The sequence below is a fragment of the Dendropsophus ebraccatus genome, chromosome 3, assembly GCF_027789765.1.
Source record: "Dendropsophus ebraccatus isolate aDenEbr1 chromosome 3, aDenEbr1.pat, whole genome shotgun sequence".
Lineage (NCBI taxonomy): Eukaryota > Metazoa > Chordata > Amphibia > Anura > Hylidae > Dendropsophus > Dendropsophus ebraccatus.
Window position 1 is genome coordinate 22,189,398 of NC_091456.1, and position 17,925 is coordinate 22,207,322.

The 17,925-nt window shown below is 44.9% G+C and overlaps 1 protein-coding gene across 1 annotated transcript; it reads right to left on the minus strand.

Annotated features, from left to right (window-relative positions):
* Positions 1-572: 572 nt before the first annotated feature.
* YPEL1 (yippee like 1) lies at positions 573-17,632 on the minus strand. Its single transcript, XM_069961103.1, has 5 exons — positions 17,447-17,632; positions 10,060-10,338; positions 8,684-8,727; positions 6,468-6,576; positions 573-5,426 (listed from the first exon to the last, which is right to left on the minus strand). The coding sequence occupies exons 2-5, from the start codon at positions 10,174-10,176 to the stop codon at positions 5,337-5,339; spliced, it is 360 nt and encodes a 119-aa protein (XP_069817204.1). The 5' UTR covers positions 10,177-10,338; positions 17,447-17,632; the 3' UTR covers positions 573-5,336.
* Positions 17,633-17,925: the final 293 nt, after the last annotated feature.

Here is a 17,925-nt window from a genome sequence, read left to right on the forward strand (position 1 = left end):
ATGGAGTACCCCTTTAAAAAACATCCCCCTGCATTCCAGTCAGTTCTATAAGGAGACATGCTTGAAATGACTGTCATAGTAAATACTTCCCGTCCCATATCTGTAGTGCCTATAGTCCTTGAAATGTCACACGATGTCAATTTAATTTACTTTTATTAGAAGTTCCAGGAAGAATACCAGAGGAGCAGCACTAACCTGCACTAGCACTTACCCGTTCACACTGAGCAAAAATGGCAGACTTTCAAGCAGAATCCGCGCCACGGACGCCGCTTGAAATTCCGTCTGTCCCATTGTTTCAAAGAGATTTCTCGTGTGCCTTGTGCGACATGTCAATTCTTTGAGCAGAGAGCGGAGGCGTGCGAGTTATCCCAGTGAATCAAGGGGGACAGGTGGAATTTCAAGCGGCGTCCGTGGCGCAGGCTCCGCTTGAAATTCTGCTATTTTTGCTCAGTGTGAATGGAGACACACTTAGAAGACTCAGTATATCAAGTATGTACTAAAACTGATATGTCAGGAGAGCCGACCATACTGGTTCCCATGTATATGAAAGGTAAACAGACTGGAGACTCGGATGCTGATTAAAGCCTTTTTATTGTGATACCTCAAATTGTATACAACAACGTGAAACAATTCACACAAGTGTTGTACAATATAGCTAGGACAGAACAGCAAAGCTATGACATCTCAAAAAAAAAAAAAAAAAAAATTTCAGTGTAAAATGGTGTCAAATAGTGACTGAAGTGTCGGCACTAGGCATCACATTGTGTGGCAGCATGTCCCAATCCTAACAGTGGCTCTGTCTGTAGATTCTATCTCGGTATAGAAGGTCTTTAGGGATCTAGAAGCTCTGCTCAGCAGACTTCCAACACTGAAGTGGTCCGAGTCAGCAATACGCACAGTGAATAAAAGCTTAGGTCTATCTGAACCATGACGTTCGGGGGGCATCGGACTTCTGTCACAGAGATGAGAATTACACGGGAAGAACAATTCTTTTTGTTAGATTGTAGGGGGGATCAATTATTATTAGGACTATGAGAGGCATGGTCACAGCTGCCACCGGTATTACTGATCCTAATAGCAAAAGACTTAAAGGGGTTATCCAGTATTAGAAAAACATGGCCACTTTCTTACAGAGACAACACGACTCGTCTCCAGTTTGGGTGCAAGTTTCACAACTCCCATTGAAGTGAATGGAGCCTAACTGCAAATCACACCAGAACTGGAGACAAGAGCGGTGCTATCTCTGGAGGAAAGTGGCCATGTTTTTCTATCGCCAGCTAATCCCTTTAAATACATAAAAAAAAAATAAAAAAAATGTCACTCTGGGGGATAGGACACATTTGCAAAACTTTCAAATACAAAGCAAATGTTAATAGAGTTTGCAAATACTTCCCAGGCGTTTCCCTCCCTCTACTACTCGGTTCCAAAAGCACAGCCATACATAGAAGAAAGCAGAATAAGTGCACTTTACAATATAAACTATATGCACTTAAAGTCCGGTGATTGAACGGCCACCTGACATAGGTCTTACAGAAATGAGAGGTTGACCACCTCAAACGGACCGGCGGGATTTTGTATAATCCACATGGATCTTAGATGGCGGCTAGCTGGTTGCCCCTAGTATCTCATAGGAGAACACTGTAAATATATCACATTGAAAACATGGTGGTAGTTTTGTCTGGAAATGAAAAGAGACCTAGGTATTACTGAGACATAAGGTGGTCAGTCATTATGACTCCTGGGTAATAGAGATGAGCGCAACTGAAGCATGCTCAAGTCCAATCGGTAACTAAAGAAGTTGGATGCAGCCCTAGGGAGGCCAAGAGACATGCATATAGCCTATGGCTGTATCCATGTTTTCCATGACTGCCTAGGGCTGCATCCAACTTCTTTAGTTACCGATTGGACTCGAGCATGCTCAAGTTGCGCTCATCTCTACTGGATAACAATCTTGTTGGGAAAGTACAGCACTACAATGCAAGTCTGCAGTTACCAAAACCAGGTCCTATAAGTCACATCAAGCAGGGGGTAGAATCTCATCACTGTTAGACACTAGGTGGAACAGCACCGAATCAAGTAAAAGTCACGTCAAGTACTATTTAACTTCTTACTGTCATTGGGAACAGAGCACCTGATTAAGTACGAGCCCCCCATAATCACTTAATACCCAGGGGCAGGCGCGGCAATGCTGTGAGCCCACCAGCAGGGTACAGGGACAGTTTTTAGTACTGAAACACAAAAAATGTAATGAATCCTAATGACTTTCCAAACAGCTTATACAAAAAACAAAAAAAGAAACAAAAATAAACACACGCACACACAGAAATGTGATAAGTAGCTACAAGAATCATAAAAAACAAACAAACGTTTTTTGGAGGGAGGAAACCTTACCATAAACACAAAAATGCTTAAATATTATCCATAATATTATATACAAAAAAATTGGTTAGATGGAATTTTTTTTTTATTTTTTGTTTTGTACATATTTTTTTTTTCAAGTTTTATGCAAACTGCTGTAAAACAAAGACAAATCAGGACCAGTAACCAGACTGTCCTATATATTTATATATAACCGTAGCCACAACCGGGAGCCATTAGTAATTGGTGGGCGCTTTGTTCACGAGGCAAGAACAGGCTACTGATGGCTGCTGATTCTTTACTTAAAAATTCTGCTTGTATAGAAATTTGGAGGCCAATAATTGAACTGTGCGTTACTCATCTGTGCACGTGTTCAATGGATAAAGAGCAAAGTGCATAGCAAAATATATAGGGATATAGTAGATATTGTCTTGACTCTAAGGAACCTGGGATTCAGATTATACGAGGTTTGCCCGACCTCAGAGTTTGGTCATGTGCAGAGGTAGCAATGTGGCAGATTTTAAAAGGAACTGCTCCTATTGGCTCTGCTGCACAGTTATCTCTGCATATGACTATACCAGAAGTCCAGCTAAAAGGAGTTAGAGGACATTCACATGCTTCATAGACCATGGGCGAAGTTGCCATCCGGCATCAGGAACACCCGGCATCGTGCCCCATTATGATACTGTAAGCTCCAGAACCTATTCAAATGTTCCTGCTACTGTACTGACACAGCAGTGCGGCACTGCAGTAGCAGGATGATTCAAATAGGTTCAGAGCTCCTTGCATCCTAATGGTGCATGATGCCAGGAAGCCCCGATGCCAGACAGCAGCTTCACCCGTGATCTACGAAGCATGTGAATACTCCTTAACTCCTATAAAGTGTTCCTTTTCACTTTAATTCAGGCACCTGTTTTGAAAACCCCTTTCACAGTACTAGCAGGAGGTCTGATAGATTACCAAGATGGTAGATTTCCAACCGTATGAAGATCTGATACACACAGAGCTAAGAGTGACTATCAGTATGTGAAGAATGCACTGAAAAAAGAGGTTTTCTATCAATATACTGTAGCAGTAATCTACCTTTTAGAAGTTTAATAAAAGCAGTAGCTTAAATAGACAAGAAGCATAAAGTGCGGTTCAGCCTAGTTCTAGATAATGCATTAAGCAGCAGCAGCGTTGCGTCATCACACACACACAGAGCTAGCATTACATAGAATATGTTTAGAAGGGCAGGGGGGTCGTAGCATTGCTATTGCATGGATTTCCATATTATCATTGGATTGAAAGTGCTCACAGTAGTGGTAGTGTTTTATAGAAAAATAAAATGGTCCTGCAAACGCCAAAACTCATCTCTCTGCTGTAACCCCTCGGCCTTCTGAAGGCTCGTGAATACATTAACTCCTTTCCAAACAGGTTATGTGCAGTAGATAGAAGATTACATTTCACTTATTTATAAAGGGGGGAAAACAAATAAGCTATGGTAATGCAAAGCCCACATCAACTACAAAAGCGCAGAGCAAAGACATTTAGAGCGGAGGCCCACACCTCATACATAGAGGCCTGTAAAAAGGGTAGCAAGAAAAAAAATGTGCGGGTACTTTAGGGTTATCATAAGAAAAGCAGCCCCCCCCCCTCCCCCCGCTGGGATACATGCCACACACAGGGAAATGGTGGAAGGTTAGGCTCAGTCTGTCCAAAATTCTCTTCTTCCATCCACAGCAGCCGCACTGTGCAACGTAACATGTAAGTCGGTAACATTTACTTCGATAAATCGTTCAGGTTATTTTTTTTTTCTGATAAAAATAAAATGCAAACAAACTTTGGGAGAGATTCAACCAGCAAACCACCCACACCCCAAGGCTTAAATTACCTATCCTACACAAAAATGGGGGGGAATATACTATACAAACAAGAAGGGCCTTTTCACCAGAAAGATTCCCTACATTGTGAATGTGCAAAAAAAGCGGGAGCACGCCTAACAACATTTCAATGCCCTCTTAATCCAGTGCATTAAATCATTGGTTTATGGAACCAGCCATAACACGATCCTGACGTCTGCAGCGCCAGTTACACAAGAACCGTCTCTGCAAACCACCTTGCTCCCACGTGGGGTCTGCAACAGCTGTTGGCCCACCCCATCAAAAGGTTTGTGGTGTTTTTTTGTTTTTTTTTCTTTGCACAGGGTTTCTGAAACGTTATTTTGTCTGGAGCAAATAAGAAATATTATCAGAATATTAGTTTCATTGAGAGAACCTTTCCCCATCCTCGGGAGTTCCTACATATGTGTAAACCGAAAGGAACATCACCGGAAGCTGGCACTTCTCTGCACTTTGGGGACACCCCTCCCGCCCCCACCCCCCACAGCAGCATAGGGTATGAAGTCTTGAACATGCACTGAAGGCTGGGAAACACTGTCTTGTCATTCACGGTGTCTTCAGGCCCAGGGCATGGAACGCCTCGCACTGCAAGTTCCATTGATTCTGTTTTTGTAAGGTTGTTGGTTCTCTTATTTCTTCCTTGTATGTTCTGATGGACACTTGTTCCTTCAGCTTTGGAACTGGGATGCCGAAATGTGAGAAGGGACATAACAGAGTATAGGCATGCACAAAAACAGAACGGCAAGCCAGCACAGGTGAGTCGGGTCTCAGAGACATGTAAGTCTACGAGTCGGAGGATGGGGCAAATCTATTCCGGTGTGTTGCAGCGTAAACAGTTAACAGCTGATCACACACAAGAATACGCTTACATAAGGGGGTGGGGGGGGGGGGATAGTAAAAGGGAGCAGGAACCTTCAAAGACATGTGGATATTCAAGTCCAGTCACAATGTGTCCATACACTACTCTACCAATCCATGAGGTTACTTTTTTTTTTTCTTCAGTAAAGTTCAATATTTTAAATCGGTTGCTCTAGAACAGTTCGGTTTTACATAGCCAGTAATAAAGGTTTCCAAGAGATGCGACCTGGTGGACAGGACTCACTCCCAGCCATTGTCTTTTATCATGTGAGCCAGTTCAATGATAAACTTTCCTTCCTTGTATTTCTGACTGCTTTCAAAGGCATGTTCCTGTGGGAAACAAGGAGACGTCATTAATAAAGAAAACAGGCGCCATCCAGCAAATGACTGCATCAAAACGGATGACTCTTTCTAGGATCTCCATTTTATTGGTCATGACGCTCAATGGTAAGGTGGCGTCAGGCACTGGTGAGATGCAGCTAGGACTGAGGATCCTATAGTTGCACCAATAACTTATCTGCAAGTTCTACAACAGGCATGTCAAAGTCAGGTCCTCGAGCTGTTGCAAAACTACAATTCCCATCATGCCTGGACAGCCAAAGCTGGCATGATAGGAATTGTAGTTTTGCAACAGCTGAAGAGCCAAAAGTTTCCCATTCCTGATTTAAAGGGTCACTGCCATGAAGGGCAGCTCAACACAGAAAGAGAAGCCGATACTAGGGCATTGGGCTGCCAAGACTTTTTCACGCCCAGCAAGTTCCATGCATGATCGGCAACCTGATCCCCGGCATACGCTGCATCTATCCACACCGATCTGCTGACAGCACGTGGGAATCCATTGCGGCAGTAACCCTATAAGCCAATACCTGGAAATCATCCCACTCTTGCATAAACCAGACACATACAGGTAGTTATGTTACTGGACTATAGATAATACCAGCTCTAGGCTAAGCCCTGGAACATACACTACACCAGAAAAACATCTAGCAAGGGATAGGTCTGAATACTGCTGCTAGCAATGGCAGAAAGGGATGCATAGTTTTAAACATCTGTGTTTTACATGCTGGGCAGTAGATAATGCAGAGACAGGGAGAGATAGAATAATAATAATAGCGCAAAGTATCTCCGATCTGTGTTGCATGAAAATACAGCACTAACTTATACCTTGTAATAGAAGGGCATGCAGGTAGCTCACAAACAGAGGCAATGATAGATAGAATAATAATAATAGCGCAAAGTATCTCCGATCTGTGTTGCATGAAAATACAGCACTACCTTATACCTTGTAATAGAAGGGCATGCAGGTAGCTCACAAACAGAGGCAATGATTGTGAAACCTGAACAACCAGAACTCTGTATTGATAAACTTACATATTTCCAGCCGAGCGTGGTTTTACAGTTCTCACAGTATATATCAGCCACTGCATGCAACCCGGTTAAAAGGACCCGCTCTTCCGCTGGGCCACAGCCAACATTTACCCTATAGAGCAAAAGCAGTATATGGTCAGTTGTGAAAGAAAATAAAAAATAAAAACAACATTGCAAGATCTTGAGCGAGTTTTGGGTTCGGACTTATTACTTTTAGGCAACAATGGCTGACAAGTCTTTCATCTCCATGCTGACAAGATCAATACAGGAACCCCGTCCGGCCTATAGTAGTTTCCTTCTTACTTTTGGCAAACAACAACCCACAGATAAATTAACATGGGAGGGGTTTATAAAGGGATCTTTTGTTTTTAAATAGTTTTTCACATTTGTTTCATTCAAATGCGACATAAAGGAACATGCCGGAGGACAAGAAAAAAGTTTTTAAAGGGGTAATCCAGTGCTACAAAACCATGACAGCATGACTCTTGTCTCCAGTTCAGGTGCGGTTTGCAATTAAGCTCCATTCACTTCAATGAAACTGAGCAGCAAAACCCCGCCCAACCTGGACACGAGTGGGGCTGTCTCTGGAAGAAAGTGGCCATGTTTTTGTAGCGCTGGATAACCCCTTTAAATCAAATGGTGTCAAAATTATACAGCTATGTCAATTCCTTCTATTAAATTGATGGATTTACATGTCAGACTGCTTAGTGCTGGTCTGGGAACTTGGTGAGATAAGATTGCACGATGTTGTGCTGTGCTGGCTCCTATACTGCAAACTGCATGGGCTGGTTCTCTCCTCTCCCTGCTAACTCATCCCCCTTGGAGCCTCCCCTCTCTATAGAAGGAAGCTCTTTTGCCTAATAAAACCTATTACAGAGTCTCTTATAATCACTTCCACTACTGAATTTTGCAAATTTGTTTGAAATGACAGCTACACTTTAAGGAATATTTAAATTAAAGTGATACTGTCACCCCCCCCCCCCCCCCCCCCCCCCCCCCCCCCCCGCCGTTACTCTTGCTTCATTTTATCTGTGGACACCATCACCTAGGCGGAGCATCACAACAGTTGGGCCCCATCCCCCTGCTGTAAAGCCCCGCCTGGGTGACACTGTCCACCGGTTAAATTAAATCGATTTTAGAGCAGAAAGAAAACATAGACAAGTTTTATACAGGTTATACAGGTTTATACTGAATGTGCAGCATCTAAGCTTGTGGATGGTTCGGAGACCCAGATATAGAGTAAGGGGGGTGACTGTACCACTTTAAAATAACAAAAGGGTTAATACATGCAAGCCACTGCTATCTGGATGAGGACATAGGGGTAAAGCTTAAGCAAATTCCAAACTAGCAAATCTTGGCAAGCAGAACTGAATACTACAAGCATTTGAGATACTTCCCTAATCTGACTGGGTAAGTTACATGGAACAACCGGGCAGCGAGTCCTCTAGAATTTCCTGTTTGTAGAGCCTACAACACTTTCACACCAGACACGATCTACGCCAGGTGCTCTGTTAGCAGTGCAGGCCTTGCTTTCTCATGTACTCTATTTATAGCACACAGTTTGGACAGCTACTCACAAGATTATAAATAAGGAAATGACCTGACTGAGAAGAGCTTTGCACTCAGGCCAAGAATAGCCCCGGCTAGGTGTGATCCTAAATCAGTTGTATTGTATGGTGGGAGACTGGTGCCTATGTGCAGCAGATGTCTGTGCAGCTCAAAGAGATCAGCCCACAGATCGATCAACACATTCCATGATCTCTAAAAAGAGCACTAAGGCGGCATGCACACATCCACAACAATATAGAGTCCACTAGCAGACTGCATGTCACGGACTAAACTCTTGATCTCTTTTGGAACTCTCGGCATGAGGATTTATTTTGATGCCTGGAGATCCGAAACATTTAAAATTTCGTGCTACTGTACTGACACAGCACAGTCAGTTCAGTAGCAAAGAAGTTAAGCTGTTTCGGATCTCCAGGCATCATCATAAATCATCATGTCGAGAGTTCCAAAAGAGATCAAGAGTTTAGTCCGTGACATGCAGTCTGCTGGTGGACCAATTATCATGGACATGTGCATGCCAATCTCTGGCAGCAGCTTATTTCCTTCCCACCACTGCAATGCACTGCATCCTAGACTGATCGGAGTGTATGTTTACTATGAGTCTCTGACCAGAAAGTAGTGTGAAAGCAAAAACAAGTCATGGAAATACTTACACAGAGTTGAAGAGGTAGGCTCGCCCTTGACTTCCCTGAAATGACTGCAGGGGGAAAAAAAACCCACCAAATTGTTACTAGTCCAAAACAGACATATACAAGAATATCTACAACTGTGTATGATAAGATTTACACAAGCTAGTGACTACACAATGGCTTATTCACAGTTCTATTGTTCCTTTTTATGACCATACCCCAGTCTGTATAATAAAGCAATATAGTAATTGGCTCTAAGTAAAGATAATTCAGCTTATTCGGGATAGCAGGTGAACGAGCTAATAAAAGCCAACCCACTTCACTGACCAGGAATCTTGGCAGGAATACAAAAGGCTTTAGCTAATGTTCTTAGAACTTAATTTGTATAGCCTGAAGGAAAGGAGGGAGGGGGGGGGGGGGTGAAATAATTGAAACCATGAGGTATCTTATAGGGTTAAATAAGGTTCAGGATCAGGAAGTAACACCTTACAAGACCCCAAAAGGGTCACGACGCGCACAAAAATAAGAAAGAGTGAAAAAGTGACTTTCAGTCCTTGGAGAAAATTATATAATGATACGAAACAGCTAATAAATTAATCATTCATCAACCGAGATCCAGGTCTACAGCAGATTGTTGCTGGCGCCTAACTTACAAAGTTGCCTCTTAAACCTGGCATTGACAATGTATCTGTAGCGTATGTCTAATGTTTCCTTGAATCATATCTGTAGACCTTATTTTAAGTGGTAATCTGGAGGGAATTTTTTTTTTTTTCAAATCTGGTGTCAGCATGTTATACAAATTTGTAAATGACTTCTATTTAAACATCTCAAGTCTTCCAGTCTAGCTACTGTATGTCCTGTAGGAAGTGGTGTATTCTTTCCAGTATGACACAGTGCTCTCTGCTGCCACCTCTGTCCAGATAGAAAAAGTTTTCTATGAGGATCTGTTACTGCTCTGGACAGTTCCTGACATGGACAGAGGTGGCAGCAGAGAGCACTGTGTCAGACTGGAAAGAATACACCACTTCCTGCAGGACATACAGCAGCTCATAAGTACTGAAAGACTTGAGATTCTTCAACAGAAGTAACACACATCTGTAAAACTTTCTAAAACCAATGGGTTAAAAACAGATTTTTAACCAGTGTACCCCTTTAACCAAGAACCCAAGAGTGTTAATTTTGCCTCCGTTAAACTAGTGTTTTTCTTCTGTACTAAGTCGTAGATATATATATATATATATATGGGTAAAAGACACCACTGAATAGATGGTGTTCATTGGAGGGAATGTGACATGTATATGTATGCTTCTAACATACACCGTACACACTAATGTGCTCCAATGTGTTTGTGAAGCCTATCCAGTGAACAGTAAAGTGACAGGACCCCAGGGAACGCTTACCTTGGATATCAATTCATCGTGATTGGCTAAATGTGCTCTACAGTGAATACAGCTGTAGGTTCTGTGACAGTTTGGCAGGTAAGCCTGGAAAGTTTTGGACTTTGTCATTTTCACCATGTCTGTCGGTGGCTCCTCACTCAGCTCGGGGCTGGCACTGGAAGAATTACAACTTTGCTGCACTCTCTGACAAAAGAAACACTGGAAAATGCAAGCAAAAGCCGTTGTTGGTTTGGGGAGTGTGTGGCACTTCCCACACAGATGCCAAAGGAGAAAGTCAACCTGTGGGGGAAGAAAAAATATATATATGTAAGGAGGCAGCACCAATATCCCTCTATAATGACACTCTATTGTAAGGGTCCTATTACACAGGGCGATTAGCTGGCCAATCAGGCAGAATCGGGCAGATATCAAAGACAACGATCAGTAAAAAAACACAATCATTGGTTGATGGTTGTCTTTCAGCAAGTTTAAAAATCATCAGCCCCGCAATCGGTAGCTGATGAAAGAATATAGAAAAGGATAAAGTTATACTTACTTTTCCGCTCCCTGGTGTTGTCCGGCCTGTTCCCCGCAGCTAAAGCAGTCTCTGAAATGACAGGACGAGCAGCCAATCCTCTGACGCGGCTGTGCCTCATTTAGGACAGTGATTGGCTGAGCGGCCTGTCACTGCTCAGATGGGCTTAGAAGCTTCAGCGGTGGCTGCAGTGAGGCAGGCAGGAGGACAACAGAACATGGAGAGGCAAGTATAACTATTATTTTCTATAAAAGCGGCCCATCCTGCACAATCATTAAAGGAGAAGTCCAGCCAGACCCTTTTTTTTTAACAAGTGCTGGGGAGAATAAAAGAAATAAAGTGCTCTTCCCTCCCCTATTCCAGCTCTGGTGGCCGCATACTGCCAATACGGTCTGCTGACTGGCTGAGCAGACCTCACATGTCATGAACTGAGTCCCTGCTCAGGCCAGGAAGGGGCCCAGAGCAGCTTTATGCGGCTACCAGTGCCTGGAGTGGGGGAGATAAGAGCATGTTATTTCTTTTATCCTCCCCAGCACTTGCAAAAAAAAAAAAAAAAAGGGTCTGGGCAGACTTCTCCTTAAGCCATGTAATAGGCTCTGTAAGGGTGCACAGACTGGTGCTTACTTACAGCAAATATCAGGCCATATAATAAGGCCCCAAGTCAGGGGTACTGAAACACCTATAAAAATAGTTGTTTTTTGAAGCCGAAGAGTTTCTGAAGTTCTGCATTTCTTTCTAGCGTGAACCAATCACCCCTCTATGTGCTGGATTTCTAAATAGCTGTTTAAAGGGCTGAATTCTTAAACTGTGGGCAATGTCATTGTGTGCAAGCAGTCCATGTAAACAGAGCCCAGGCTTTACTTCTGTCTCCTGCACCGTGGTCAGCAAGCTGCAACCTAAACAAACAACCTGCAAGCACAGCAAACCAAATCAGTGTGTGGTATCTAAGAATAGCAAGGTAAATATAGCCGACATATTACTGCCGATGCAGAAGGCGGCTACGACCCAGCACCTTAGAGAAGGGGGGGGGGGATGTATAGAGGCTGCTCCTGCTCACACGCCGACCAGCTCTTTCTTCAATATAAAACATTTATAATATTATGTCAATGGACTCCACAAAGAAACGGTAATGATCTTAGCTATAGAGGGATTGGCGGAAAAAAAAAAAAAAGTCAATCCCTTTTCTCCTTTCAGTCTGAATGCTCACATTATACTTTCCTAACAAGGTACAATTGATGTATAAGTCTATAAAGCTTGTAGTAATCGCATTAAAAGTGGAAATACAGAGCGGCACATGGGCTGAAATGTGCAGCGGAAACGACCAAATTAACCATGATCATCATAGACTGTAATGTGTGGAAAACTGCAAACCCCTGCCACCCTTATTACTTCTATGTATAAAGTGCAAACATAGCCCCATACCCACTGTGCAGAACGGATGGCGGCCGCCAGATCATAATCTGATGAAAGGAGCGTATATACCGAGAGGCTGGACCACAGATTTCCTGACGGGACTGTTACACGCTGAACATTATTTTTAGCTTTAATACAGATATAAAGTTAAATGAGAAGTTGATTAAGCAGAGACGATAGGAAATGTAGGAAGATTTTAGCTCAGGAGCATGCAGAATTGTAAACGCAGTAGTAGACGCTTATAGAAGTTGCAACTTAAAAGTTTTTGGGCCTCTAAACCACTACCATGGGGTTATCTATTCAAATTGGGGGGGGGGGGGGGGGGGGGGGCTGATTAGCTCTGAACATCACTTATTGCACATAGTGGATCTATACATAGGTGTTAAGGTTCTTTTAGACTGTAAGATTGGTGCTCATTTGCAGTGCCTTTACACAACACAAGAAATTGAAAGCCCAGGCTGCACGACCAATCCATCTTTCGTTCGTGCAGCCCTGGAAACCGACAGCACAGATATGTATATATCTGTGCTGTCAGTTTCCAGATCACAAGCAGCAGCGTATACTTACCTTCTGCCCTGCTTTTGATCCGGCATCTGGCTTCTCCAGTCCTCTGGCTGTATTTTCAGGCCCCACCTCCTCTAACTGTCAATCATTCTAGAGGAGAAGGCGGAGGCTTGAAGTTACAGCAGCGGCTGGAGGACTGGAGAAGCCAGATGTTGTATCACAAGCAGCGTGGCTGGTAAGTATAGACTGCTTGTAATCTGGAGACTGCTATATACATATCTTTGCTGTCTGTTTCCCTTTATCGGCCGCACAAACCTGTTTACACAGAAAGATGTTCCGTCGATAACACTAAATTTTTAAGCCCGTTCTAAACAGATGATCAGCCGAGGATTAGGAATTTTCTCGCTCCTCGCCGTCGCTTTCACATAGGGCGATTGTTGGCTGCAGGAGCGTGTCTTGAAACTGTACTAGCTGATAATCTGCCTGTGTAAAAGGCCCTTTAACTTTCATTATAATCTTGCCTATGATGTAAGGGAAGTGTCAGAATATAAACTTTCAGGATTTCAGTCAGTTTTTTTTTTTCATATTATAGGCATGGGGAGAAAAAAAAAAACCTACAAAAAAAATAATAAAAAGATTATACATACATTATATTTATTTATATATATATATATATATATATATATATCTACACACACACACACACACACACACACACACTCTTTAGTCCCTCAACAATGGGCTATAAAACCAAAGCATACTGAAGTAAGATACATGAAACATGTGTAGCAAAGAGTTACTAGGTCTTATGAAACTACTTGTGATCACTGTCAGTTTGCGAGGAGTCTCCCTGTAACTGGGGCTAGCACACAATGGGCTGGTGGGATCTAGACAGCAATATAGCTTATTCCTCCCTGTAAGGTTGGTATACCTGCCCATTTACCTTGTTGCCAAATTATAGAAAGCTAAGCCTAGACCGATCTCCTGCCTTCTCAAAGGGCCATCTCTTCAGCATGTACAGAAGAAATGCAAAAATGTAAGTTGAAAAAAAAAAAAGCAGCTGCGACAGATGTGTTTTTTATGCACATTCCCACTACTTCATGTGCAATAAACAATAAAAAAAAACACAATATTGAATATATACAGCTGTAATGCATATTCCCCACTGATCAGAGGCAGCCAGGCAATGAAAACCACTCAATGCTTCAGTCAAAACGCCTTTCTATATAAAGAAAGCATGTGCAGACGGAGAGAGGGGGTTATCAGAAACACCCCCCGTGTGACGTGTTCACACTGGAGTCACCGCCTTACATGCAGACACTGTTTACTCTGCGCTTCCACAACTACCCTATACGCACTTACCTACTGGGAGCACCTTCACCCCATATTACCCCGCCTTCGGCTGTCCAGGCATGATGGGAGTTGTGGTTTTGCATTAGCTGGAGAGCCAAGGTTCCCCACCCCTAGTATTCAGTATAATAGCAGGTACTGATAATATGGGTGGCGGGGACCCATATTATCAGTGTCTGCTATTGTGCTGTGTGTGTGTGTATATATATATATATATATATATATATATATCACATACATACATACATACATACATATACACATAGATAGATGAGCAATAGGTAAAGCATTGGGTGTAACATATCCAATCATAATGTCATGTGATCATGTAAACATTATTAGTTATAGCCGCCCTTCAAACAAAGAGGAAAGCCACATGGTTGTTAACCCTCGCTAAGAACCAAGAACTGAAGGAAAACACACAAACAAAAAAGGGGGATTCTCCCAGCCCTGACTATTTCACAGACAAATATTATTTATTTCTTGACCCAAACAAGTAAACGATCTGACGGCTCAGGGACGTCACTGGACGTGACAGCGGCTTAGAACAGATCTGGTCTATTTACATTAAGGATCTGGGCTATTTACATTGCGTCCATGAGCACAAAGCGCCGCAGGATTACTCCGGCCATAGACAAGGATGGCAGACAAACACAAGGTGCCGGACACAAAGAAACAGTAAAAAAAAAAACAAAAAAAAAAAACATTCTGTAGGGATTTCAGGAACAAAGTCCATTGAGATCTTTTGTTTGCCCCCCCCCCCCCCCTCTCTGAGCTAGAGAACGAGGAGCAATATCCAAGGCATGTGGTCTGGGATTCATGAACTCTATGATAGCTGCTGTCTATAAATAGAAGCGCTCAGTGTGTGTGTGTGTGTGCGCGCAACAGCTAGGGGGTCAGAAGCGCTCAGTGTGTGTGTGCGCGCAACAGCTAGGGGGTAAGAAGCGCTCAGTGTGAGTGTGTGTGTGTGTGCGCGCGCAACAGCTAGGGGGTAAGAAGCGCTCAGTGTGAGTGTGTGTGTGTGCGCAACAGCTAGGGGGTAAGAAGCGCTCAGTGTGAGTGTGTGTGTGTGTGCGCGCGCGCAACAACTAGGGGGTAAGAACCGCTCAGTGTGTGTGTGTGTGTGTGTGTGTGTGTGTGTGTGTGTGTGTGTGTGTGCGCGCGCACAACAGCTAGGTGGTAAGAAGCGCTCAGTGTGAGTGTGAGTGTGTGTGTGTGTGTGTGCGCGCAACAGCTAGGGGGTAAGAAGTGCTCAGTGTGAGTGTGTGTGTGTGCGCGCAACAGCTAGGGGGTAAGAAGCGCTCAGTGTGAGTGTGTGTGTGTGTGTGTGTGTGTGCGCGCAACAGCTAGGGGGTAAGAAGTGCTCAGTGTGAGTGTGTGTGTGCGCGCAACAGCTAGGGGGTAAGAAGCGCTCAGTGTGAGTGTGTGTGTGCGCGCAACAGCTAGGGGGTAAGAAGCGCTCAGTGTGAGTGTGAGTGTGTGTGTGCGCGCGCGCAACAGCTCGGGGGTAAGAAGCGCTCAGTGTGTGTGTGTGTGTGTGTGTGCGCAACAGCTAGGGGGTAAGAAGCGCTAAGTGTGTGTGTGTGCGCGACAGCTAGGGGGTAAGAAGCGCTCAGTGTGTGTGTGTGTGTGTGTGTGTGTGCGCGCGCGCGCGCGCAACAGCTAGGGGGTAAGAAGCGCTCAGTGTGTGTGTGTGTGTGTGTGTGTGTGTGTGTGTGCGCGCAACAGCTAGAGGGTAAGAAGCACTCAGTGTGTGTGTGTGTGTGTGTGTGTGTGTGCGGGCGTGCGCGACAGCTAGGGGCTAAGAAGTGCTCTGTGTGTGTGTGACAGCTCGGGGGTAAGAAGCGCTGTGTGTGTGTGTGTGTGTGTGTGTGTGTGTGTGTGTGCCAGTTTGGGGGTAAGAAGCACTCTGTGTGCATGTGTGTGCGCGACAGCTCGGGGGTAAGAAGCACTCTGTGTGCATGTGTGTGCGCGACAGCTCGGGGGTAAGAAGCGCTCTGTGTACGTGTGTGAGCGACAGCTCGGGGGTAAGAGGTGCTCTGTGTGCATGCGACAGCTCGGGGGTAAGAAGTGCTCTGTGTGCGTGCGACAGCTCGGGGGTAAGAAGTGCTCAGTGTGTGTGTGTGTGTGTGTGTGACAGCTCAGGGGTAAGAAGTGCTCAGTGTGTGTGTCTGTGCGACAGCTCGGGGGTAAGAAGTGCTCAGTGTGTGTTGTGTGTGTGTGTCTGTGCGACAGCTCGGGGGTAAGAAGCGCTCAGTGTGTGTGTGCGACAGCTCGGGGGTAAGAAGCGCTCAGTGTGTGTGTGTGTGTGTGTGTGTGTGTGTGTGTGTGTGTGACAGCTCGGGGGTAAGAAGTGCTCAGTGTGTGTGTCTGTGCGACAGCTCGGGGGTAAGAAGCGCTCAGTGTGTGTGTGTGTGTGTGTGTGTGTGTGTGACAGCTCGGGGGTAAGAAGCGCTCAGTGTGTGTGTGTCTGTGCGACAGCTCGGGGGTAAGAAGCGCTCAGTGTGTGTGTGTGTGTGTGTGTGTGTGACAGCTCGGGGGTAAGAAGCGCTCAGTGTGTGTGTGTCTGTGCGACAGCTCGGGGGTAAGAAGCGCTCAGTGTGTGTGTGTGTGTGTGTGTGTGTGTGTGTGTGTGTGTGTGTGTGTGTGTGTGTGTGTGTGTGTGACAGCTCGGGGGTAAGAAGTGCTCAGTGTGTGTGTGTGTGACAGCTCGGGGGTAAGAAGCGCTCAGTGGTCTGGCACACACAAAGGGGAAGCAGGGCACAACAGACAGACATGTTGCTTATTACGTCAAGCCGTCTTTGTTATGATCTACTATGTAGAGGCCGGTGGAGGAGTGCCAGGTGGCTGACGGTCGGGGAACTACTGGGTTAACCTGTGACTCTCCGCCTATGGGGAATCGTGGGTTAACAGCAGCCCCTTTGTTCATACACCAACCAGGTGCTTAGTGCAAGGATGGGGGTGGGGGTATCTGTAAGTACATAAAAAACTAAACAATCTACAAATAAAAGTATAAAAACACTGATACAATGACATCTGATCAGCCACAGGACTGATCCTGATCCTTAAAAGCCTTGTGACACTCACACAGCTCCATCATCATCTGCATTGTCTGAACAGTTACCACAACACAAAGGGGGAACAAGGAAACAACCAACAGACTACGGACAATACTAATGTGATGATGGCCACACAAACAATCACCAAGAGAAGGGATAGGAGCTGACATGTCTAGTCAGTTGGGAACTTGGCTCTCCAGCTGGTGCAAAACTACAACTCCCATCATGCCTGGACAGCCGAAGGCTGTCCAGGCATGATGGGAGTTGTAGTTTTGCACCAGCTGGAGAGTCAAGGTTCCCTACTTTTGCCTCAGGTCTTGGCCCTGTCCACTAGAGGCGCCCTCACCATTGTTATGAGGAGACCCAGTCTCCTCATGCCCCATAACACAATATATATATATACAATATACCATCCTGTCACATATCCCCATTATGTGTTCGGTAGCAGCCGCCATGGTGCCCCCTCACAAGGAGCAGACAAGCTTCCTCATAGTCAGACACAATGGTGCCCCTCATGCCCACACGGAGCCCTCTGCCCCCTCCTTACTCGTTGCTCGTTGTTCCCTCTTCTCTGACACCTTCACCAATTTCTACGTCGCTCATTCTCCGGGCGGCCTTTACACCCTGCCGCCACCGCCACCTCCACCTCCTCCCGCCGCTTTTGTTTTTGTTTCTGACTGGAAACCGATCAACGGCGGGTTAGAGAGAAGAGGGGGGAGCCTACGTAACAACACTGACGTTATCAGCCAATCAAAAGATGGATACTTTTTTTTGCCGTCACTAAGTGAGGGAGCCAACCATTCAGAAGCCCAAGGCGGTTAGACAAAACTGGCCAATGGTAGGCCGAATCCTTGTGCGTCACAGCCAATCAGGGCTCAGACCTTGTGAGCGTTGGCCAATGGCGAGCGGAGGCTGCTTCGAGACAAAGGATGTTTTGGTTGCGGTTGAGGAGGTGACTGAGATGTGGGGGCGTGGCCTGGAATGACAGCGGCCGCTTCACACAGGGATTGGTGGCAACGCGTGACA